The 19,694-nt window shown below is 51.1% G+C and overlaps 9 protein-coding genes across 9 annotated transcripts; 5 read left to right on the plus strand and 4 right to left on the minus strand.

Annotated features, from left to right (window-relative positions):
- The first annotated feature begins 342 nt into the window (after nt 1-342).
- Nucleotides 343-1,071, plus strand: BO83DRAFT_421271 (uncharacterized protein). Its single transcript, XM_025534986.1, has 2 exons — nt 343-694; nt 766-1,071. Exons 1-2 carry the CDS (start codon nt 569-571, stop codon nt 952-954), a joined length of 315 nt encoding a protein of 104 aa, XP_025382858.1. The 5' UTR covers nt 343-568; the 3' UTR covers nt 955-1,071.
- A 261-nt stretch (nt 1,072-1,332) lies between these two features.
- On the minus strand, nt 1,333-2,936 carry BO83DRAFT_382927 (bZIP transcription factor). The gene has a single exon (XM_025532345.1). It carries the CDS (start codon nt 2,652-2,654, stop codon nt 1,689-1,691), a length of 966 nt encoding a protein of 321 aa, XP_025382859.1. The 5' UTR covers nt 2,655-2,936; the 3' UTR covers nt 1,333-1,688.
- Nucleotides 2,937-3,825: 889 nt separating this feature from the next.
- BO83DRAFT_412190 (isopenicillin N synthase family dioxygenase) lies at nt 3,826-5,479 on the minus strand. Its single transcript, XM_025534382.1, has 5 exons — nt 5,168-5,479; nt 4,931-5,116; nt 4,785-4,877; nt 4,504-4,749; nt 3,826-4,427 (listed from the first exon to the last, which is right to left on the minus strand). Exons 1-5 carry the CDS (start codon nt 5,199-5,201, stop codon nt 4,021-4,023), a joined length of 966 nt encoding a protein of 321 aa, XP_025382860.1. The 5' UTR covers nt 5,202-5,479; the 3' UTR covers nt 3,826-4,020.
- Nucleotides 5,480-5,710: 231 nt separating this feature from the next.
- BO83DRAFT_382929 (oxidase ustYa family protein) lies at nt 5,711-7,388 on the minus strand. Its single transcript, XM_025532346.1, has 5 exons — nt 6,910-7,388; nt 6,702-6,833; nt 6,514-6,644; nt 6,361-6,460; nt 5,711-6,308 (listed from the first exon to the last, which is right to left on the minus strand). Exons 1-5 carry the CDS (start codon nt 7,172-7,174, stop codon nt 6,067-6,069), a joined length of 870 nt encoding a protein of 289 aa, XP_025382861.1. The 5' UTR covers nt 7,175-7,388; the 3' UTR covers nt 5,711-6,066.
- Nucleotides 7,389-7,729: 341 nt separating this feature from the next.
- On the plus strand, nt 7,730-9,339 carry BO83DRAFT_382931 (uncharacterized protein). The gene has a single exon (XM_025532347.1). The coding sequence runs from the start codon at nt 8,172-8,174 to the stop codon at nt 9,150-9,152; it is 981 nt and encodes a 326-aa protein (XP_025382862.1). The 5' UTR covers nt 7,730-8,171; the 3' UTR covers nt 9,153-9,339.
- A 985-nt stretch (nt 9,340-10,324) lies between these two features.
- BO83DRAFT_421276 (MFS transporter) lies at nt 10,325-12,376 on the plus strand. Its single transcript, XM_025534987.1, has 8 exons — nt 10,325-10,390; nt 10,478-10,622; nt 10,689-10,849; nt 10,897-11,019; nt 11,067-11,423; nt 11,477-11,578; nt 11,634-11,951; nt 12,011-12,376. Exons 1-8 carry the CDS (start codon nt 10,378-10,380, stop codon nt 12,259-12,261), a joined length of 1,470 nt encoding a protein of 489 aa, XP_025382863.1. The 5' UTR covers nt 10,325-10,377; the 3' UTR covers nt 12,262-12,376.
- A 1,778-nt stretch (nt 12,377-14,154) lies between these two features.
- On the plus strand, nt 14,155-15,732 carry BO83DRAFT_324807 (arylsulfotransferase family protein; the record flags this gene model as incomplete). The annotated part of the gene is made up of 3 exons (XM_025527986.1): nt 14,155-14,698; nt 14,749-14,814; nt 14,864-15,732. The coding sequence occupies 3 exons, from the start codon at nt 14,155-14,157 to the stop codon at nt 15,730-15,732; spliced, it is 1,479 nt and encodes a 492-aa protein (XP_025382864.1).
- A 1,511-nt stretch (nt 15,733-17,243) lies between these two features.
- On the plus strand, nt 17,244-18,087 carry BO83DRAFT_382933 (uncharacterized protein). Its single transcript, XM_025532348.1, has one exon. The coding sequence runs from the start codon at nt 17,314-17,316 to the stop codon at nt 18,040-18,042; it is 729 nt and encodes a 242-aa protein (XP_025382865.1). The 5' UTR covers nt 17,244-17,313; the 3' UTR covers nt 18,043-18,087.
- BO83DRAFT_371530 (uncharacterized protein) lies at nt 18,075-19,572 on the minus strand. Its single transcript, XM_025529937.1, has one exon. It carries the CDS (start codon nt 19,410-19,412, stop codon nt 18,144-18,146), a length of 1,269 nt encoding a protein of 422 aa, XP_025382866.1. The 5' UTR covers nt 19,413-19,572; the 3' UTR covers nt 18,075-18,143.
- Between the last annotated feature and the right edge of the window lie 122 nt (nt 19,573-19,694).

Below are 19,694 nucleotides of genomic sequence, written 5' to 3' on the forward strand. Positions count from 1 at the left end.
CACTAACCCCGCCATCTATCCACTAGTCTCAAGCACAGTGCCACCGTACAACCACCGACCGAACCCAGACCGTCCACAGTATAACACCACCATCACAATGACTACAGCCAACCTTCCAGACTTTTCTAGAGCAGCAACAGAGAGAAAAGCAAGGGTAATGATCTGCCCGTATCCCTCTGTTACAGAAACAATAACGTTCCCACAATATGATGCCGAATGACTTCACAACCAACAATTGTACCTTGTCCCTGCCCTACCCAAAGTAGGAACATACCATGTAGACCACATGCAGCCAGGACCCTGGAGAATTCCCCGAAACTTGAATCGAGGCTAACTATACCATGTATACCACATTCACGGTCATGGTTGCTGCATTAACAGTGACATCAGTACATAGTCATTGTGATATCTATACTTAGACACAAGCATCATTATCCAGAGTACGACAGACGTACAAATAGCCTACCACAATCCTGGAACTTACTCTCCCATCTTAATCAACAAACATCTATCTCAAAGCATACCACAAACACACTCTATACACACACACACACACACAACAATCAAAATGGCCTCCAACCCCAACCCCGGCAACTTCGCCAACCGCCCGCAGGAAGAAGTCGAGAACATCGCCCGCAAGGGTGGCCAGTCCAGCCACTCGGGCGGATTCGCCTCCATGGACGAGGACAAGCAGGTACGTTGACCCCATTCCCTTCTTTTACTCCATAAACGAAGCATAGTACTAATCAAAGTGGTGACCGACAGCGCAACATCGCCTCCATGGGCGGCCAAGCCTCCAGTGGAAGCTTCCAGCCCGGCGAAGAACGGGCCCGGGAAGCCGGCCACAAGGGAGGAATGTCATCCGGAGGGAGCTTCGAGCCTGGAGATCCTCGGGCTAGAGAGGCTGGTCGGAAGGGAGGATCGAGAACTGGGGGCGATATGCCCGAGGAGTAAATCTACTCATACTAAGTACCATGACATTATGATCCGCCTTGTTGGGGAAGAGTTTTTATGTGATATGAATTGAATGTATTATTAGTCAAGTATGAGGATAAATTGTATTGATTGTGGCATTGATGAATTGGAGTAATATTGTATTGCTATTCATAATAGAGTTTCGGAGGCTAGTACAAGCAGTTACAGTAGTTGTAGAATGGAAAGTACTATTGGATGGCGAACATCTCCGAAGGTCCATTGAGTAAGTGGTGGCCCCGTCGCTAACACTATTGGCCACTCGACCCGTCGTTGACGATCATGACGACAATGGATATATTTAATTGATTCAGCCTTAACGAATTACTTGCAAGCATGAGGTGATCGAAGTACAAGATACTTGGATTGAAGTTTACTTTTGCGCCCCGTTAAACCCCGCTCGCCACATTAGAAACAGAAACATCGCTAGCACGCTAGCTTCCGCCATCATCATCAATCGTATCTATCATCTAGCTCGTAAACAGTACTTTTCCGTCGCCGTGAATATGTATCTCTGAGAAGGTCCCGAGGAGAGAAAGGTAGAGAGGTAACAAGGAGGAAGCGGAAAGAAAAAAGACATTAGAAAGGGTTAAGAGATAGGGACGTAGGAAGGGGGAAAGGAATCAAAAATATCCACAACGCCTCATCATATAGACATTAATCAAATCATCGCAGGCCATCATGTACAGGCCATCAACGATCTCAGAATTAGACCTTCACTCCGTATCTTTTTGCCCCTCTGTTGCTGAACCGTCCCCAGCAGCCGGGAGCTGTACCAAATCCTCAAGATCCATTGTCATCTCTTGCTCCTGCTCCTGCTTTGGACTCTTTGTCGGAGGTAATGACTCTTTCTTCTCCTCGGGACTCTGAGTTGTCGTACCAGCTTTATCCGAAAGCTGCTTCACCATCTTCGCCAAATGATCTTTAATCCTCTCATCCCCGCAGTGGGAGTGCCGCAGCAGCTCATTCTTTAGGTTCAAGATTTCGCCCCGCAGGTGATCCACTTGACTTTCCAGGAGCGTGTTCTCCCGCGAGACCGTCTCGCAGCGACTCTCGAGCTGCTTGGCATGCTCCTTCTTCTTCTTGCGGCATTTATTGGCAGCCACGCGGTTGCGCTCAAGGAAACGCTCCCGCTTGCGTCGTTCGCGCTCGTTCACTTCAGATCCCAGGGTGGGTGGTCGATTGGAGCTCCCTCGACGACTGTATACCGGGCTCTCGTTACTGCTGCTGTAGCTGGAAATACTGAACCGGGATTGATTGCTGTCGGCGCTGCCACCGCTGCTGACGCTCGTGATGCTACCCCGCGAAGTGATTTCGTGCATAGGAGCTGGGGGCATTTGTGCCGGTACCAAAGGAAAGGTGGCCTGCATCGGCGAACATTTTTGCTCGTAATCATTGGTAGGATTGTGTATGGTCTGGCAGGGAGCAATGAAGCTGGCGTCCGAGCTAGCGGTGGGGTTGGTTCGGAGAGCGGGTCCAGTGGCCCAGGACACGGGCGGTTCGAAGGAATTGAGCAGCCATTGGTTGTTGTCTTCGAACAGAGGGAGAGAAAGACAGTCCTGGGGAATAGTGTTATCGAGATAGAAAGGAAGGGAGCCAGGCCAGGTCTCGTCAGTGGTGGGTGTTGGTCCTGAGAGGGGGCCGTAGAGGTTCAAGTCGGCGGACATTCTCACGTCGGCCATTGGGGCGTTTAGGGGAAGGGATTGGAGAGGTGAACAGTGGTGAACTGGAATATTGATGCACAATTAAGATAGTATGCAGATACAAAAATAAGCCACTAAGGTTCTGCGCAATGGATGGTGATCACGGCTGCTATTTATACGAAGTTGATAATGTGGGTGGTTTGCAAGGCACGCCCAGTGATGCGAATCACGAGCGCTGATTGGAGGGAGCCAGACCGTCCGTTAAATCACAGCACTGAGCAGGTTCGATAAGGTTGATCAACGGTGTTTTCTCGATCGACCACAAGGCGCCACACAAAGGGGAAATCACAGACGAACGCGCAAGTCGGGTCGTAGGGATAATATATCCGGCAGGGATCTAAACGCAGGCATTGGGGGCAAAAAATTTGATTTGGGGGGGGGGGGGGGTGGGTGGACGAGAGACGGAAGATATCCGCTTCAAACCGGATTGCCTGGGGCCACAGAATATACAAAGTAGTAAGCTGGTCGAGGTCAAACTCCGGGGCAACATGGTTGACGTAGTATCAATTGGTCCGGAAAGAAAACGCGCCTGTCAGAGGCGACCCTGTGCCGATGGCAACCCGCTAAAACAATCCGGATTTATCTCCAATGTGGTTTGGGTGGGGCCCGCACTTGCAGCATGACGTTTCGAGTCGATCCAATTGCTTGCACTTCATATCCCGACTGCTAACTTAAATCCGGGCCTTTCCAAGGGGCTCAAGCAGGTACTGGGCCTGCTCCCCCCATCCCTCACGGTCGGTTCTTGCAAATAGTTGGGATATCGATATCTTGGTGACATCTACGACCTCGACACTTACTAAATCCGTGCAGCCGGTGCTGCTGGGTCCTCCACCGGCCACGTTACACAGAACAATGCATTCTGAAGCCACCCAGCAATGTTTGACGACACGATTCATGTTTCTTTACCAACGTCGGAATTTCCCATTGCGTGTATTGGGTTCCTGTAGGCAGAAAGTATTCGGATCATCTAATCTTGCTGAAATGCTGGATCATTAGTTGTCACTACTCTTATGCTGCACGGGTGGATACTTTATCCCCTCGATATAGCCGGCTCTGTCATAGGCCCGCTGTGCATTACACGGTTGATCACTAAAGGCAATAATATCCCTGATGCTTCAATCGTGGATCGTCCCAATTCTACTTACTTTCTCTCAAAACTCGATAGTCAGATGTGCTTCGCTCGGGCCGCGCCTTGCTTCCCTGGTACCCAGTGGTTTGGGTATGTGACTAACCATCCTTGAGGTAGAATTATGCCCAGGATCCTCATGCTTCTCCGCGGTTGATAGAAAGAACCGTGCGCTTTGCCCATGATTATTTCGCCTCGACCACATGTGTCCTGGTGTTATTACTCCAAGCTCACAAGGTCCTTTTCGCTCTTGACCTCGCCACCCCCAAAGGTATCCGCATAGCGGCCAACCATCCAGTCGTTCACAGTAATCGGGCCGTATTTGGGTTGTTCGCTTGGCTCGAGGCAGCTTTCCAGGCACTCGACCAGAAAATCTGCGTTGCCATCGAAGAAAAACGGAACGCTGTAGCGCGCAGTTCCCGATGTATTGATAACTCGGTGTAGGTTGGACATATACCGATCATTTGTCCAGCGCATCATCATATTGCCCGTATTGACTACCACTGCGCCGGGCACAGGCACCACATCCACCCACTCGTTCGATGTCCGGCTCCAAACCTGTAGACCCCCGACATAGTCCTGCAGGAGGATGGTAATAGCACCAAAGTCGCTGTGAGCCCCGATGCCTGCAAGGAAAGTTAGTTTATCAGTGGTACCCCCGATATTGGTTGGAGCCGAATGCGGGAGGGTTGGCATGCACACCTCTTTCCAGCTCGGACGCATCAGGAGCTTGAGGGGGGTAGTGAAGCAAGCGAAGTGTAGCAATGGGCTTGGCACAGAACCTGCGTAGAGCATCTGAACCAAGGCCCACCATTTCTGCAATGACAGTCATCAGGTCGATTGTGAGACTGGGAACGGCTCCATAGTACCGATCCACCGTGTCTCGGAAGAGCTGCGGGTCTGTCACTTCAACAGGATACTTGTTGGGTCCCAGGCCGAATTTGCCGGCTTGGACATCGGGTCATCTAGTGGGAGGTGTCGACCAAGAAAGAAGCTCTCCTTTAGGTCACCTGCGGTTCGTTTCTCGAAGTTCTGGGCGCGAAAGCGTTCATATCCACGGTTGAAGCTGTCATTATCTAGGAGCTTATTAAACAGTGGGCACCGGTGTGGATGTTTCTTGTGAACCTACCCCTATCGTATTTCACCTTGGTCTCCACCGGTAGACGGAAGAAATCCCTGGACTGCTCTAGAATAGCTGTTTGTAGTTCGGGTGGAATGGTGTGGTTGCATAGTTGGAAGAATCCAAGGTCTTTGCAGGCGTGATGTATTTCATTCTTCAAGCGTTGTCGGTCTTCATTGCTGCCCCCATGAAAGGCTGCGGGGACAGTTAGTACGTTCTTTTAGACATATCTGTTCTTCTACATACGAGCGAAATCAATAACAGGGATAGCAGGGCCCATGATTCCGATCGAGTGGAGCAATGCAGTACAGATCGTTAAAGTTCGATTTGACGTACCAACGGAGTTGCCGACGAAGAAAGCATGGCACCTGAGAGGATAATTCGGTTGCAGATAGATATCTTTCACCGATGCGGGGTAGGTGCCGACGATCCTCGACGTTGTGAAGGGCTTGGGCAGCCCTACAGGAGGGCGCTTCCTTCTAGAATGATTCTAGTCGTGAATCAGGCGCCACATGTAGAACTTATCGGCACGACTTTTCTGGTATACAGCCAGAACATTTACAGCGATTGGAAGCCTCTGTACTGGTTGTCTTTCAGATTATCAGACTGCAACCTCAATCTCCTGGGTCAAACCCTTCAAAGGTAACAACCATGGGACGGCGGCGGATCAACGTAACCTTGATCAGCCCTATCCGGCCAGTCAAGCCACATTCACGCCTGGTGCCATTCAGGACTGCCGGATTTGGTATACATGCGAGCAACCAGGGATCTAGTGGAAAGTGCAATGGGCTGTTTTACATTGTGCCGACCCCTGGGAGCATTGATTAATTGTCCACCTCCAGGCAGGATTTACGAACCAATTCCACTACTACCATTCCCGTTCAATCCTATCTTTATAATATCACCAAACTCAATTTGTCACATCAAATTTTATGACTCAATCCGCTGCAACCTGATTTCATTAGGCTTCCAAAGGTCCATGGTCCGCTTGTCCCAGATTCCCTATCTCGGGGAATGTTGAATGGTTGGAGTTTGAGCCCAAACGTTTCACAGAGTCGCCTTACATTACGCAGGGACCGCATTTCCTTAGTTCATTGACATCAAGACATTTATATGTACATTCTATATACGGTGAGCAGTAACCATCATGGAATCTCCTCATACACTCTATCCCCGATCTTCGGGGGTTGGAGGAAGTCAATAGGAACAGTCTCTGGAAGCTGGTTTCGCTCCGCCCATTCACGGATTTCCTCAAAGTTGCGACACTTGTGCTCAGTGTTGAAGTCGACGAAGGGCTCGGGGTGGTCGGGGTGGACCCAAACTTGACCCAGGACTCCCACGTCCACGGTGCACATCAGCTGCTGGCGGATGATATCGAGACAATGAGCTATCCACGTTAGTACTGATTTGAAACGAAATAAGTAGAATTGAAAACGTACTGACGTGGCGACGGACAACGTAGTCATTGTTGGTGAAGGCGCCCTTGCCAAGGTCATGGTAGTAGTCGTAGTTGTAGTAAAGGGATTGGCGTAGGAGATTCTGTAACCCGTTAGTCGCACAACCTATATTGTCCTTTACCTTGTCTAACATACCAAGCAGTGAAGATGGTGAAATCCCTCCACATTAGCAGGATATCCACCTCCGTACTTCTCGTTGATCTTAACCTGGTCGGGAGCGAGTCCTGATTTCTCGGCTTCTTCGGCAGGCACGCGAATGGATCGGTCTGGACTACGATCAGCCAACTCCACTCACTCACTTCATGATGTGAAAGGAAACCAACAGTTGGCACCGAGAGACTCCCATGCTGCATCCACTTCGGGGCTGGCATCTTGTCGGAAGATATTTTCTTTGAGGAGCGACCCGTTAAACTGTTGCTTGTGATAGTTGAGCCCAACATTGGATATCACGGGTGCTACGGTCGCGTTAGCTCAACGTTCTGATTTCCTCCCTTTTTGACTCTCAATGACAGTCTCGGAATTAGGACGTACAGTGCTGGGTGATGCGCCGCGTGCACGCCTTGTCTGAATCTCCTTGGTTGTGGCCGACGAAGATGCCGACCAAACACGACACTATGGCAATGACAACGACGAAAATGATGTTCAGCCATCTTCCAGGCCCCGATCGCACACTCTTCTTCTCCGACCAGTGAACATCTTCTTCATCGACAAGAAGTCTCTCGCGATCGGCCGAGTCGGACCGCTCCGAGGTGTTCATCTTGTCGTCAAAAGAGTTGGTGTTGCGCGCAGAATTCATGGTATCTAGGAACAACTCTTTCGAGACCAAAAGAGAATGAGCAACAACTTCGCGAGCCTTCTTCTTCGGCAAAAAGAGCGCAGCACGAGTGTTTATTCTCGGTTGCCTATGGAGGAGGGCCAATGGGCCCATCTATGCCTCCGCCAGGTCCGATGCTAATAATATCCTCCCGAAGCCAAACCCGCCGTTGGGAGGACCAAGTGACGGGTGTAACACTCATCCGAGTGGTTGGTGAGACAACCAGGCTCGTGCAGGTGCGGAGAGGCTCATCCTGGCGGTGATGTTATTTGTTCCAAGTAAGACACCCTCCGCTTGGCCGCAGACGTTGTCTCATTCGGCCGCCCAATGAGGGTTTCCGGAGTGGATGGATCGCTGGAGATCCTCAATACGAGCTCACTGCCCGCCTTACAGCTCGACATCTTACTTTCGTCCAACTGAGACATGACGCAAAGATGCCTTACTCCCGAGATTAAACCCGGATTCACCGTCATTAAACCATCTGCACGCTATTATTAACACCCTATATTGGCCGCCTGATGGCGGATCACGATGGGTCATCGCCGCGATCTAGGTCAACTTCCAAGCCCCTTCTTATCCCGGAGAGGGAAGTGGATGCATCAGCTCGCAATGAGGGGGTGCCTACTTGTGAGGCATATGAGTGTAACACTGGCATCCGCAGCGCCACTTGGTCATCTCGGGGTGTCGCCGTGATTGGACTGAGGCCGGTCCTCGGCTACTCTCGAGATAGAGCTTCGAGAGATGGCACAATCCGAGACTTGGCCAATCATGCCGGTACGCCATGGCAGGACGCTTACTCCACGATGGGAGATATTGGCATTCTGCTAAAAATGGATGCCAAGGTGTTAAGCAGGGAGACGAAGAAGTTATAAATATGGCCGCGTGTATTCCCCAGTCTCATGCAAATCCCAAGATCTTCCAGAATATCACAATCCCCTCTCTTAAACTTTAATCATACTTCTTCATCTCCTTGTACATGATGCATTCTGTTTCTAAGGGTCTTCTCCTGGTGCTGAGCAGCCACCTGCTCGCTGCTACTGCCCGTCCTGTGGCCACGGAGACTTCCACTGCCACGGCCACCGAGACTCCTGCAAGCTACGGAGATTACGGCAACTATGGCAACTACGGAAACTACGGAAACTACGAAGCCTACAAGAGGGACGGCGAGCCTGAGGCGGATGAGACGACTAGTAGTGTGTCGTCGACTACCTCTGCCACCACCACTGCTGCGGGATATGGCAACTATGGCAACTATGGAAACTACGGCACCTATGGTAGCTACCAAAACTACAAGCGTGGCGAAGAGCCCGATCCCAGCTTGAGCACCACTACCACTATCCCTACCACCACTGCCCCTGCCAGCTACGGCGACTATGGCAACTACGGAAACTACGGAAACTATGGCAGCTATGAAGCCTACAAGCGTGGCGAGGAGCCTGACCCCAGCTCCACCACCACCACTACGGTTCCTACTACTACCGCCCCTGCTAGTTACGGAGACTATGGAAACTATGGCAACTACGGCAACTATGGCAGTTACGAGGCCTACAAGCGTGGTGAGGAGCCCGATCCTAGCTCGACCACCACCACCGCGGTTCCTACGACCACTGCACCGGCCAGCTATGGCGACTATGGCAACTACGGCAACTATGGAAATTACGGTAGCTATGAGGCGTACAAGCGTGACGAGGAGCCCGAGGTGAGCAGCACTGCTTCTGCGACCAGCTCGACCGAGTCTGCGACCACGACTGCAGCGAACTACGGCAACTATGGAAACTACGGCAACTATGGCAAGTATGCCAGCTACGGCTCGTACAAGAGGGATGCTGAGCCCCAGCCCGACCAGGACAGTGAGTCCACGACCACCTCCGCTGCTAGCACGACCACTGCTGCTGCGGGATATGGGAACTATGGGAACTACGGCAACTATGGCAAGTACGCTTCTTACGGCAGTTATTAAAAAGGGAGTTGTGTGCGTATCGAGACGGAGGACAAGTGTTACCTGAGCAAAAGTTGAGGGTGACGCTGCTGGGATTGGGAGATCAATCATGATGATGATGATGTCTAAGAATGTGTTATTCTGTTGTATTTATTGGCAATGGATTAGTTAACTAGATAAATATAATGTAGCGTTGCTTGTTCATGAATAACTTATATAATCATTATCTTGTACTTTATGCCTTCAGACATATGCATCTTGGAGACACGTTACTGGTTGGGGCAAGTACCGCGGACATGGCAAATCGAACTGGCCCTCATTGGATCTTTTAACTTGTTGACGATTCCAAGACCCGCTTCCCCATATTTTTTACTTCTTCTGGTGAGCATCGCAGATCCTCCGATTCAGATCCGATGTGGGTTTGAGATGTTGCCCTCAAAACACTATGGCACTCTGACTCGGGAGACAAGTTTTCTTTCTACTTCTGACACTGTAAATCTCTATTCAGTGGACCAACCCACACGAGCAAAAACTCTGCACGGGAGGGAACAGAGGAGCCACCATGAAGCTTGAACTCCAGATCGCTGCAGCTGAATCACCGACCGGCTCCCAATCGGGCAAGTGATGTTCATGGCCGGGAACCCCCCTTGCCTTTCGGTGCGATCGACAAGTAACCTTTGCCGACAGGCTCGCCTTTCCTCCGAGGTTGAATTGTTTATGTGCAATAATCAGGATGTTACATAGCTAATATACGAGTTAGACTACTACTCTGTACCAGTCATAAGAGTCCAGGTATCCCGACATCGGTGCCAAGCCTCATCCTTCAACCCTTAGCCGAGGGCAGGGAGAGACAGAGGACAAGACAGAAAACAGAGAGAGAGACAGCCGACCAAATGAAAAATTCAGCATGACTCGATCGTCACAACCCAAACCAGCGTAGACTGCGATAGCGCAGTGGCCAGCTCCAAATCGGACATGGATGGTTGGTTCATCCAACCCAGCTGGTCTCCACTGTCTCCTCGGATTGGCGCATTTTTTGGCAATCATAGGAGTCATCGTCGTTCCTGGTTCAGCTTGGCCGATCTAGCTTTCCCCGCCCTTCAGCTCCGGTTTAAAGGTCCGCTGCAGCCACGCGCGCTGTCGTCGCCGTCATGTTTGGATTTTCTCAGACTCTGCTTTTCTTTCGCCCTCATCCGGTTGTGCGTGTGCGTGTTCTACGATCGTTCTTGCGATCGCGCGATAGAAAATGACCGTTGACGGTATGTCCAACCGCAATCGGAATTATTCTCTGCGATGTGACTTGATCGGCGCTCGACTCTCCCAATTTTGACTGACTCGGATTACAGAGAAACAGCCAGTGGCTGACAATGGCGAGTCCTCGCCGGCACCATCGCAATACGCCTCCGTCAACGAGCGCAAGTTGATGGCCAAGATTGACTGGCATGTGGTGCCGTGTCTTTGCGTCATGTATCTGCTTGCATTTTTGGATCGGTATGCATGACTCCCAGTGAACTGGACGTTCGACTTCAGAAGGCGTGAAGCTCATCAATTGCGCAGCGTCAATGTCAGTAACGCGGCCATTTTGGGTCTCAAATCCGACTTGAATATTGAGTCCGGAACCAAATATAACACTGCCCTTACCATCTTCTTTGTCCCCTACATCATCTTCGAAATTCCGTCCAACGTGTTAATGAAGAAGTTGAAGCCGCACACATGGTGTACGTATTGCGCCGCAATATTTAGGGCCATACTGACGTGCTTATAGTGTCGCTGTGTATGTTTGGCTTCGGCCTGGTCATGGTCTGCCAGGGTTTGGTACAGAATTGGGGAGGATTGATGACAACGCGCTGGTTCCTGGGCATGTTCGAGACCGGCCTCTTTCCTGGGTGTATGTCGAGTTCTCCACGATTTTATGGTCGCATACTGACTCGATAGGCTTCTACCTGCTGGGCATGTGGTATAAGCGCAGTGAAGCCCAGAAGCGCTTCAGTTTCTTCTTCAGCTCGACGACTCTCGCCGGTGCCTTTGGTGGCTTGCTCGCCTACGGTTTGGGACAGATGGACGGCCTCCGAGGATACAGTGGATGGCGATGGGTGTTTATCATCGAGGGTGTTCTGACCTGTGTGGTGGCCATTGGCTGTTTCTTCGTGGTTCCCGACTTCCCCGAAGACGCCAAATGGCTGACGGAGGAAGAGCGGGCATTTCTGCGCGACAAGCTGGCGAAGGATGTTGGAAAGCCGGCTGCCGATGCTAGTATGACCTGGCGTGATATTGCTGCTGTCTTCAAGGACTGTAGGTATCCGTGGCTGCGATAGCGATAACAACAGTGCTAATGATTTGTGCAGACAAGATCTTCATCGGTGGCTTGATGTACTTTGGACAGGTGGTTACAGCCTATGGTTACGCCTACTTTGCGCCGACCATTATCCAGACCTACGGCTACAGTTGTATGTTCTTGCCCTCAAAATTCTGATAACAGCGCAGTCGCTAATGTACTTCCAGCGGTCAAAACCCAGCTCTACTCCATCCCACCCTGGGCCGCCTCGTTCGGTTTCTCCATGCTCATCGCATACCTCTCTGATAAATTCCGCCATCGCTTCCTGTTTACTATCATCCCGATGTTGGTAGCCATGGCCGGATTCGGTATCCTGCTCAACATCCACGACACCTCACAATACCATGTTCAATACGGCGCGCTGTTCCTGGTGACCAGCGGCTGCTACAGCGCGATGCCAGTATTAGTCTGCTGGTTCGCGATGAACCTTGGTGGCCATCGTCGACGCAGTATAGGAACGGCGTGGCAGATTGGTTTTGGCAACAGTAAGCACGGCCCTTATGCTTACCCCCCGACCGACCAGTAACTAACCCCCTACTCACAGTTGGCGGAATCATCTCCACCTACTCCTTCCTCTCGAAAGATGCCCCCTTCTACCGTCCTGGATACAGCATCGGCGTATCCTTCCTTGCCTTTTCCGCCGCCATGTCAATCCTCTACTTCCTAGCGGTGTGGCACGACAACAAGAAACGCGACCGCGCGATTGCCGAGGGTCGCATCGATCCGTCGACCATCACGGAGGAAGAGGAAGAAATGCTGGGCGATATGTCGCCGACGTACCGTTACGCTTATTGATGTGTTTGCTTATTTACTTGCTTACTTGCTTGCTTACGAGGGAATGAGTGACTGAGACAATAATTACTACTATTAAATTTTGGGTTAGAATAGTTACAAGGACAGGTTAGGTCTCCGATGTCGGAGACGGATAATATACGCGTCGGCGGATCCCGACGACTTTGCAATGGAACTAATCAGGATAGTGTGCTTGGCATTTCGGGCGGAGTCATCGCTATGATTCTAGATTTGAAGATGGATTCTCAAGCACAATGAGATAGTCATTCTGATGTAATATTAAGAATGGGATTTCTCATTTATTGCAGTTGTGGATGGCTTGGCAGGTTATCTTGCCCTTCGTGTTGGTAATCGGCTCTGTCCTTAGTTGGAGGTAGCGTTCCTTTATAACAGTAATATATCAATATAGCCAGATCTTAGGCTAATACCCCACACCGAGAAGTTACTGGATCCAGAGCAGTACGGGTCATCTGTTCCACTGTTTGTACGCATAAGGCTTCCTCTAAGTATATTTTTGCGTACCCTATATAGAAACATATATTAATCTTAACGAAAGTCACTCACATCGATTGGCTTCACTCGACCTAGCACCGTATACTAGTAGTATTATAGGCTCCTGTCAATTGTAGTATTGCTATTGGTACTCTGTGACATAGGATCTCGTCATGACTTGTCTTCATCAGGGTTTTTCGGATTCTGCGATGTTGAAGACAGGGATGGATGATACACGGTCCTCAATGTCTTATGTATACCGAAATATTGAGGTAAGTTTTTGGCGTCAAGTCACGGTGCCTTCAAGTTCCAACAGATTTGCCAAGTAATACGGCTTCAGCGATCATAAAACGAGCCAATAACCGATGGAATATACAATTACGATCATGGGTCCTGCAATCATGTTCCAGTTGAAAGGAAGATAGCTACTATTGTCAGTGGCTCTTTATTTTCACGTGCTGTGTGAACTGAACTGGACTTTTAGTCGACATCGAATTTACAAGAGCCATACATGCACTTTATCTACCTCACTGATTAGTAGTCCATACCAGAGTACACTATGTCACTGCGAGTCGAAGTATCATATCACCACGATATCGTACGAAAAAAATGAAATGGGAACTTCCAAGCCCTCCTCCAACTAAATCACGTCTACTACTGCCATTGAAGGCAGTGATGGTCCCATTAATTCCCTTCCACATGCGTGGATATTCCGTTGTCACTTGTTCATGCAGTTAGCGTCCTATTACGCTTGCGATAACTGCCGAAATGAAATGACGCGATATCGATATTGCAGGAACAGGAATGGTGCAGAGGCCTGTCCGTGGTTCAAGTCTGTCAGGAGATCGTACGAGCGATTATGATAAGATAACAGCTGTATGAAAGTGGGATCAGGCAGGTAGGTTGAATGCCATATTCCTGGAAACACTGCATCTGTGATAACCAAAACTAACAGACCGTCAATGTCAATATCTTTTACCTTTCAAAATGGAGTCGGGGTATCTGCTTCCACGCATATAACCTTCGGAACTTGAAAAATATGTGTTGGCCTCGCTTGTGTACCTGTTGATGTAGTCATCGCCAGCCGCGCTCGCGTCATCGCGAAGATCAATGGCACAATAGATTCCCCACCAAGTACCCGATCCGGGGGTAAAAGCCGATTCAACAACTCTCTCTTGCTGAAGAACTAATATCTAGTTGCAGCTTAAGCGATATTGACGATGAGTGCAAAGTGTCCACCGATGGTGTTATCATCGTGCCGGCTATGACTTCTTCAACCTTGTCCTCGACACCACCAGAGATGGTGTGATAGAAATCGGCGCATAAAAGGGGAGGTCCAGGGATGAAAATGGAGGAGGATTCCGGAAGCAGGACGAGAGCATTGCGAAGCATAGCAGTAGCGGCATGATCGATCTAACCAAATATAGCCTGCTCCTGGCAGCTCTGTCACCCCTTACCATAGCAGACGGACAATATCGCTCGCGACCAGACCTCTCCCCTCCCAAGCTGAACATCACCATCCCGGCCCCCGATACCAACGGCACCGAGTATGTCTTTCTCGCCCCTTACTCGGACGATATCCAGCAGAGCGGCGCATACATCTACCGCAAAAATGGCGACCTAATATGGTCTGGTATCGGGTATTATGCAGGGTTTGTCAGTAATTTTCACGCCACGACATACCAGGGCGAGCCTGTCCTGCAGGGATTCCAGGGGACGATGGATACATCGCATGGTGAAGGGTTCGGGCAGCAAATCATATTGAACCAGAATTATGAGCATGTCGTGACTGCGAAGGCGGGAAATCATCGTATTCCTTCTATTCATGAGTTCAATGTCATCGACGGGAAGACCGCGCTGGTGGAGGTCTATCTCCCTACCGTGGCTAATCTGTCGGCTTATGGCGGGAACTCGTCGCAGCAGTGGATTGGTGATGGTCTGTTCCAGGGTGAGTATCCATCCTTGGTCAATGCCGGTGTTCGCGCTAATGCAATGCAGAATTCGACATCGAGACTGGTGAACTGATCTTCGAGTGGAACTCTCTCGATCACGTCGACCCCGCAGGTTCGTCTCGTCTATGAACTCTCCTTTGAGCTATACTGACACATCCCAGACAGCCTGGTCACTCTCGGCTCATCAACCAGCGACAGCGGTCTCTCCTCCAGCACGACATGGGACTTCATCCACCTGAACAGCGTGGACAAAGACAAAGACGGCAACTATCTCCTATCCTCGCGACACTTCAGCACCATCTTCAAGATCAACGGCACCGACGGGTCCATCATCTGGGAGCTCGGAGGCAAGCACTCTACCTTCAACTACAACTTCACCTTTGGGTACCAGCACCACGCGCGTTGGCACTACCAGTCCCCAACAAAAGAGATAATCTCCTTCTTCGACAACTCCGGCAACGGCGAAGTCCTCGTCAACAACGTATCGCGCGCATTGATTGTCGAACTGGACCACAGCAGCGATACCGCGACCATCCTTCGCAAAGCGACAGCCCCGTATGGGATCCAGGCGGCTTCACAAGGAAACGCGCAGCTGCTGTCTAATGACAATATCTTCGTGAATTGGGGCCAAGCAGGCGCAGTCACTGAATACAATGCCAACAATAAGATCGTCTATCACGCTTTCATCGAGGAGGCGGAGAGTTATCGTGGATTCTTGGCCAACTGGACGGGCACACCGACAGAAGTCCCGGCCATTGCTGCATATGTGGACGCGTCGCAGACTGTCCGGTTGTATGTGTCTTGGAATGGCGATACGGAGACAAAGGCATGGCGGTTCTATCAGTCTGAGAGGGGTAATGCGACGTCTCTTGGAGTGGTGTCGCGGAAGTCTTTCGAGACGACCTTGTTGTGGAAGAGTGAGCGGGCGTCGAGTGACACGAGGTATTATGCCGAGGCTGTGGGAGAGGGGAATAAGGTGCTGGCGAAGACGGATGCTGTTTCTGCCAGGGAGTATATTCCGGTTGCATGAGTGGATGGCGAGGAAATGTATATATGTTTATGAGATGAATGGTATGTATGGCCATCATAGCTGTTGTTAATCCTATTTTAGTGCTGGGCTTTTGCTGAGGCTGGGTTTGCTACCCGTACGAGTGTTTCGAGTGATCGGACAACCGTGATGGGGTAATGTTCACAGCATTCATGCCAAGCAGTGACGACCATCTTATCACTCATATACACCATCTGATAAAGACAAATCTGTCTGACAGTTAGCGCCCACTACACAAGATGCAATTGCACTCTCAGTAGCTCGCATTGAGCAGATAAACCCTCACCAGCAGTGACACTGAACCCGCCGAGACCCCAGGATCGATATGCACTTCAAACTCGTCGCCCCCAAATGGGGCCAGATCACCCGCACCACGAGGCATGCCTCAATCCACATTCCATAAAGCCTATAACCTTACTCTGACCGACCTTGCAGAATTCCGCATATTCCGGACCGGAGATCTTTGCGCGTTGAGAATTGCTATGTTGTCAATCTGCATTCCACACAAGAGCAAGTTCCTCTTCCCGCTCTGGCATCTGTATCAAACAGGTCCTGGATGTCGCCATCTTGATTCACTACATATCCAACGCTTCTAATCGACATCAAGCACATTCCCTAGCACATTGCTAGCGATCACGGAACGAAGATCGGAAATGAACGGTGCATAACGGACGACGTTCCGAGAACAAAGCCATTCCGCACAGAAAAGGACCCTACAGTGGGGACTTTGTCAGTCGAACGGGTTCGTGTGGGAGTATCCGGTGTTTCAAGTCAAGATTGAATGCATTCTGTCCCATTCTTCCTTCTCATCCTCTGTCAATTTGACCTGATTGAAATTCCAGCCGTTGTTATCCCGCGTTTCTATATTTAATTCAACACTGGGGTTGAAGGGTTTGGTTCAAGTTGAGTGCTGACATGTCTGAGGCAGTGCTCGATCCAAGCAATGCGACCGTGTGTGTGTGTGTGTGTGTGTGCCGTGTCGGCAAAGGACAATGAGTGGATGGCTGGACGGACGATCCGTGAATTGGCCAGAGTCTGGAACAGGCCGGTCAGGCCGGGTGGCTGGATGTGAAGTCAATCAATTCATCATACAATTCAATCATTGAGACGACATCAATTCATAGCCAGTAGAGTTTGACCCTGCACATCTCATCACAATGGCAAAGAAGACCCTTAGCAGCAACAGCAACAACAAACCCTTCATTCAAAGGAAAAACAGCGGAAACAGACTCAAAAAGGCATTGCCATCCACGTACACTCATCTCCGAAGCAGACAAGATCAGCAATGCCAAGGCAGGGTCTGGTATCAAATAAGGCTGAGCAGGGACAGCGATAGGTCACAACGGCAAACAGACCACTCCACTGGAAACGCCGATCGGTTTGAAACAAATGGGCAGGGACCCTTTCCGAGTTTTAGGTTAGAAATGACTGAAAGTCTTAGCCTAGCTTGAGTAGTGGTAAGTAGTTAATTCTTTAAATTCTTTGCTTGCACCATCGTCCCTTGTATGTCGTGATACCTACATTATCATTTTATCTATACACACACTATCATATCATATCAATATGCGAATACTACTATTATCTCTACTTCTATCGCTATTCACCACCCTCACCCACTCCCTCCCCCACTACGGCGTCACTCTCCCCCCACCACCCACCGACCCAGCCAAACCACCCACATCCCCCTACTACCCATGGAAATCCCGACTAGCCAGCAGCGCCGACCACGTCGACAAAACCACCCTGTATAGCATTGCGCGCGCAGCGCACAACCAAGGGCAGACACACTTCGCCGACTACCTCAAACACTATCTGGGGAACACGGGGCGGGATGCGCACGTCTCCGTGGACGAGATGTTATCAGCGATGCCGCAATTCCGCGCCGAAGTGCACGAGTTGGCGAAATTCAAAGCCAAGCTTGCCTACGAGGCAGTGATGATGACCCGACCGGACGAGGCGCCCGTCGTGCCGTTTACGAGTTTCTGGCACGAGTATGTGGCCACGCCGGATCAGAGCTGGGATTGGTTCTTGTCTGTGGGGAGGTTCGTGTATAGTGTGACGGGGGTGGTGAGAATGGATGAGGAGACCGGGGGAGTGACGGTGCATTATGCGGTGCATGTATTTACTTATTGTGATTGGGATGGGGGGAGAGATGTGCGCATTGGTCAGTTTCGGTTCGATGAGGGCAGACTGGCTGGATTGCAGGTGACGGGGTTGGCGAGGGAGTTTAAGATTCGCGGGTCGAGTCAGAGTAGATTGATCGAGGGGTATACTCCTGTGCAGGGATTCTAGAATGTGTCACTGTGTGTGTGTGTGTATACGCTGGTTGTATAGACGGTATATATATGTATGATACTATGAATGAAAAGATATCTTTGTCAAACGGGGGCGCATCAATCAATCCAGCTGATCTCGCGACACTTGCCCAGACTCTCCGCCATCGCATCAATGCGTTCGGTCATCCATCCGGCCGATAGTCCCGGTCGCGCATGTCCCAGCGCCAGCACCGTGGACGTGCGACACGCTCCCTCCGTCTCGTTATAGGCGTACTGCAGACACTTGGCCTCGCGCGTGCACACGTCCCGACAGGCCGCGAAGCTGCTCACGGCCACGGGATCCCCGTCGACCAGGTTATCCCACTCGGTGCGAACATCGCGCAGCTCCGGTCGGACCAGCTTGAGGAACACATCGCGATACAGCAGCGGTGTCTTCAGCGGCCCCAGCTCCCTCTCCAGGTCATCCAACTGACGGATACCCTGCTCGTCCAGATGATGAAACGACACGGCCGGATAACACCACGGCCGCTTCGCATATCCAATGGAGAAGTAATCCATCTCCTCCGGCGGAGCGATCTGCAGCATCGGCCACGACCACGTCAAATCCACCCCGACATTCTCGAGCAGAATCCCCAGCATGCAATCCCCAGCCCAATGTTCCGCCACGGCACGTTCCCATCCATCGCTAGTCCGCTGGCGCTGATTAACAGCCTTCACGAGCGCTGGGCGCGACAGCGCAAACCCGGAACCACCGTGGGCAAAAATAGCATCCACGATCTGCATCTGATTGCCGAGGTACCATGGTTTGGAGGGATCGAAGCGCCGTAGCCACTGGAGGAAATTATCCCAAACGAGGTATGTATCGGCCTCGAGGAAGATGTACCAGTTCGCATCTGGTTTGACGCGCAGGGCCTCGTCCAGCATGGGAAGGAACTTCCATTTGTCGAGTTTCCAGCCGGGGTTATTGGGTTTGCCGATCGGGGTGTTGACGTCGGGGTTCAGGTCGGCGGCAGTGAGGGCGGCAGGGCCTTCGGCGCGCACGCGACGGTAGAGGTCAAGTTCGGGGTTATGATTGAGGAGAGCCGGGGAGAGCGAGGCGAGGACATCGTGGGTGAAGTGGGTGGGGGAGAGTTGTTCGACGTAGTCGGAGAAGAGGACGTGGTTGGGAATGCAGCGGAGGGTGGTGGAAAGGTGGATGGGGACTTTGGTGCGTGATTCGGTGACGCCGGTTTTGAGGACGACTAGAATGTTGTCGAGATCGGGGCGTGAGGGACAGTCATTGGGGATGATGTGGAGAGGAGGGGAGGATGCGCCGTGGGAGGTGAGGGTGTAGAGGAGGCCGAGGGCGAGGAGCGCGGCGACCAGAATGAGGCGGCGGCGTGGCATGAGGAGGGTTAGCGAGTGCGAGTGGAAGGGAGGGCCATCGCAGATGCGAGGGCTATGTGACTATAAGAAGAGTTAAGAGACGGATGGAGAGGTGAAGTTGGCTGCAAAGCTGCAAACGGAGAGATGAATTGAGCATTAAGAATGGATCAATCAAATCGAGTTGGGGATGGAGTCAGGCTTGGCACGGGGTACGGCGGATCACAGCTGCCAGTTCCCATTTTTTGGACCCCATCGCGTTAGTTTTGGGGCTATGTAAACTGGAATGTAGATCTTTATTTCATC

The sequence above is a fragment of the Aspergillus eucalypticola genome (assembly GCF_003184535.1).
Source record: "Aspergillus eucalypticola CBS 122712 chromosome Unknown BO83scaffold_39, whole genome shotgun sequence".
Taxonomy (NCBI): domain Eukaryota; kingdom Fungi; phylum Ascomycota; class Eurotiomycetes; order Eurotiales; family Aspergillaceae; genus Aspergillus; species Aspergillus eucalypticola.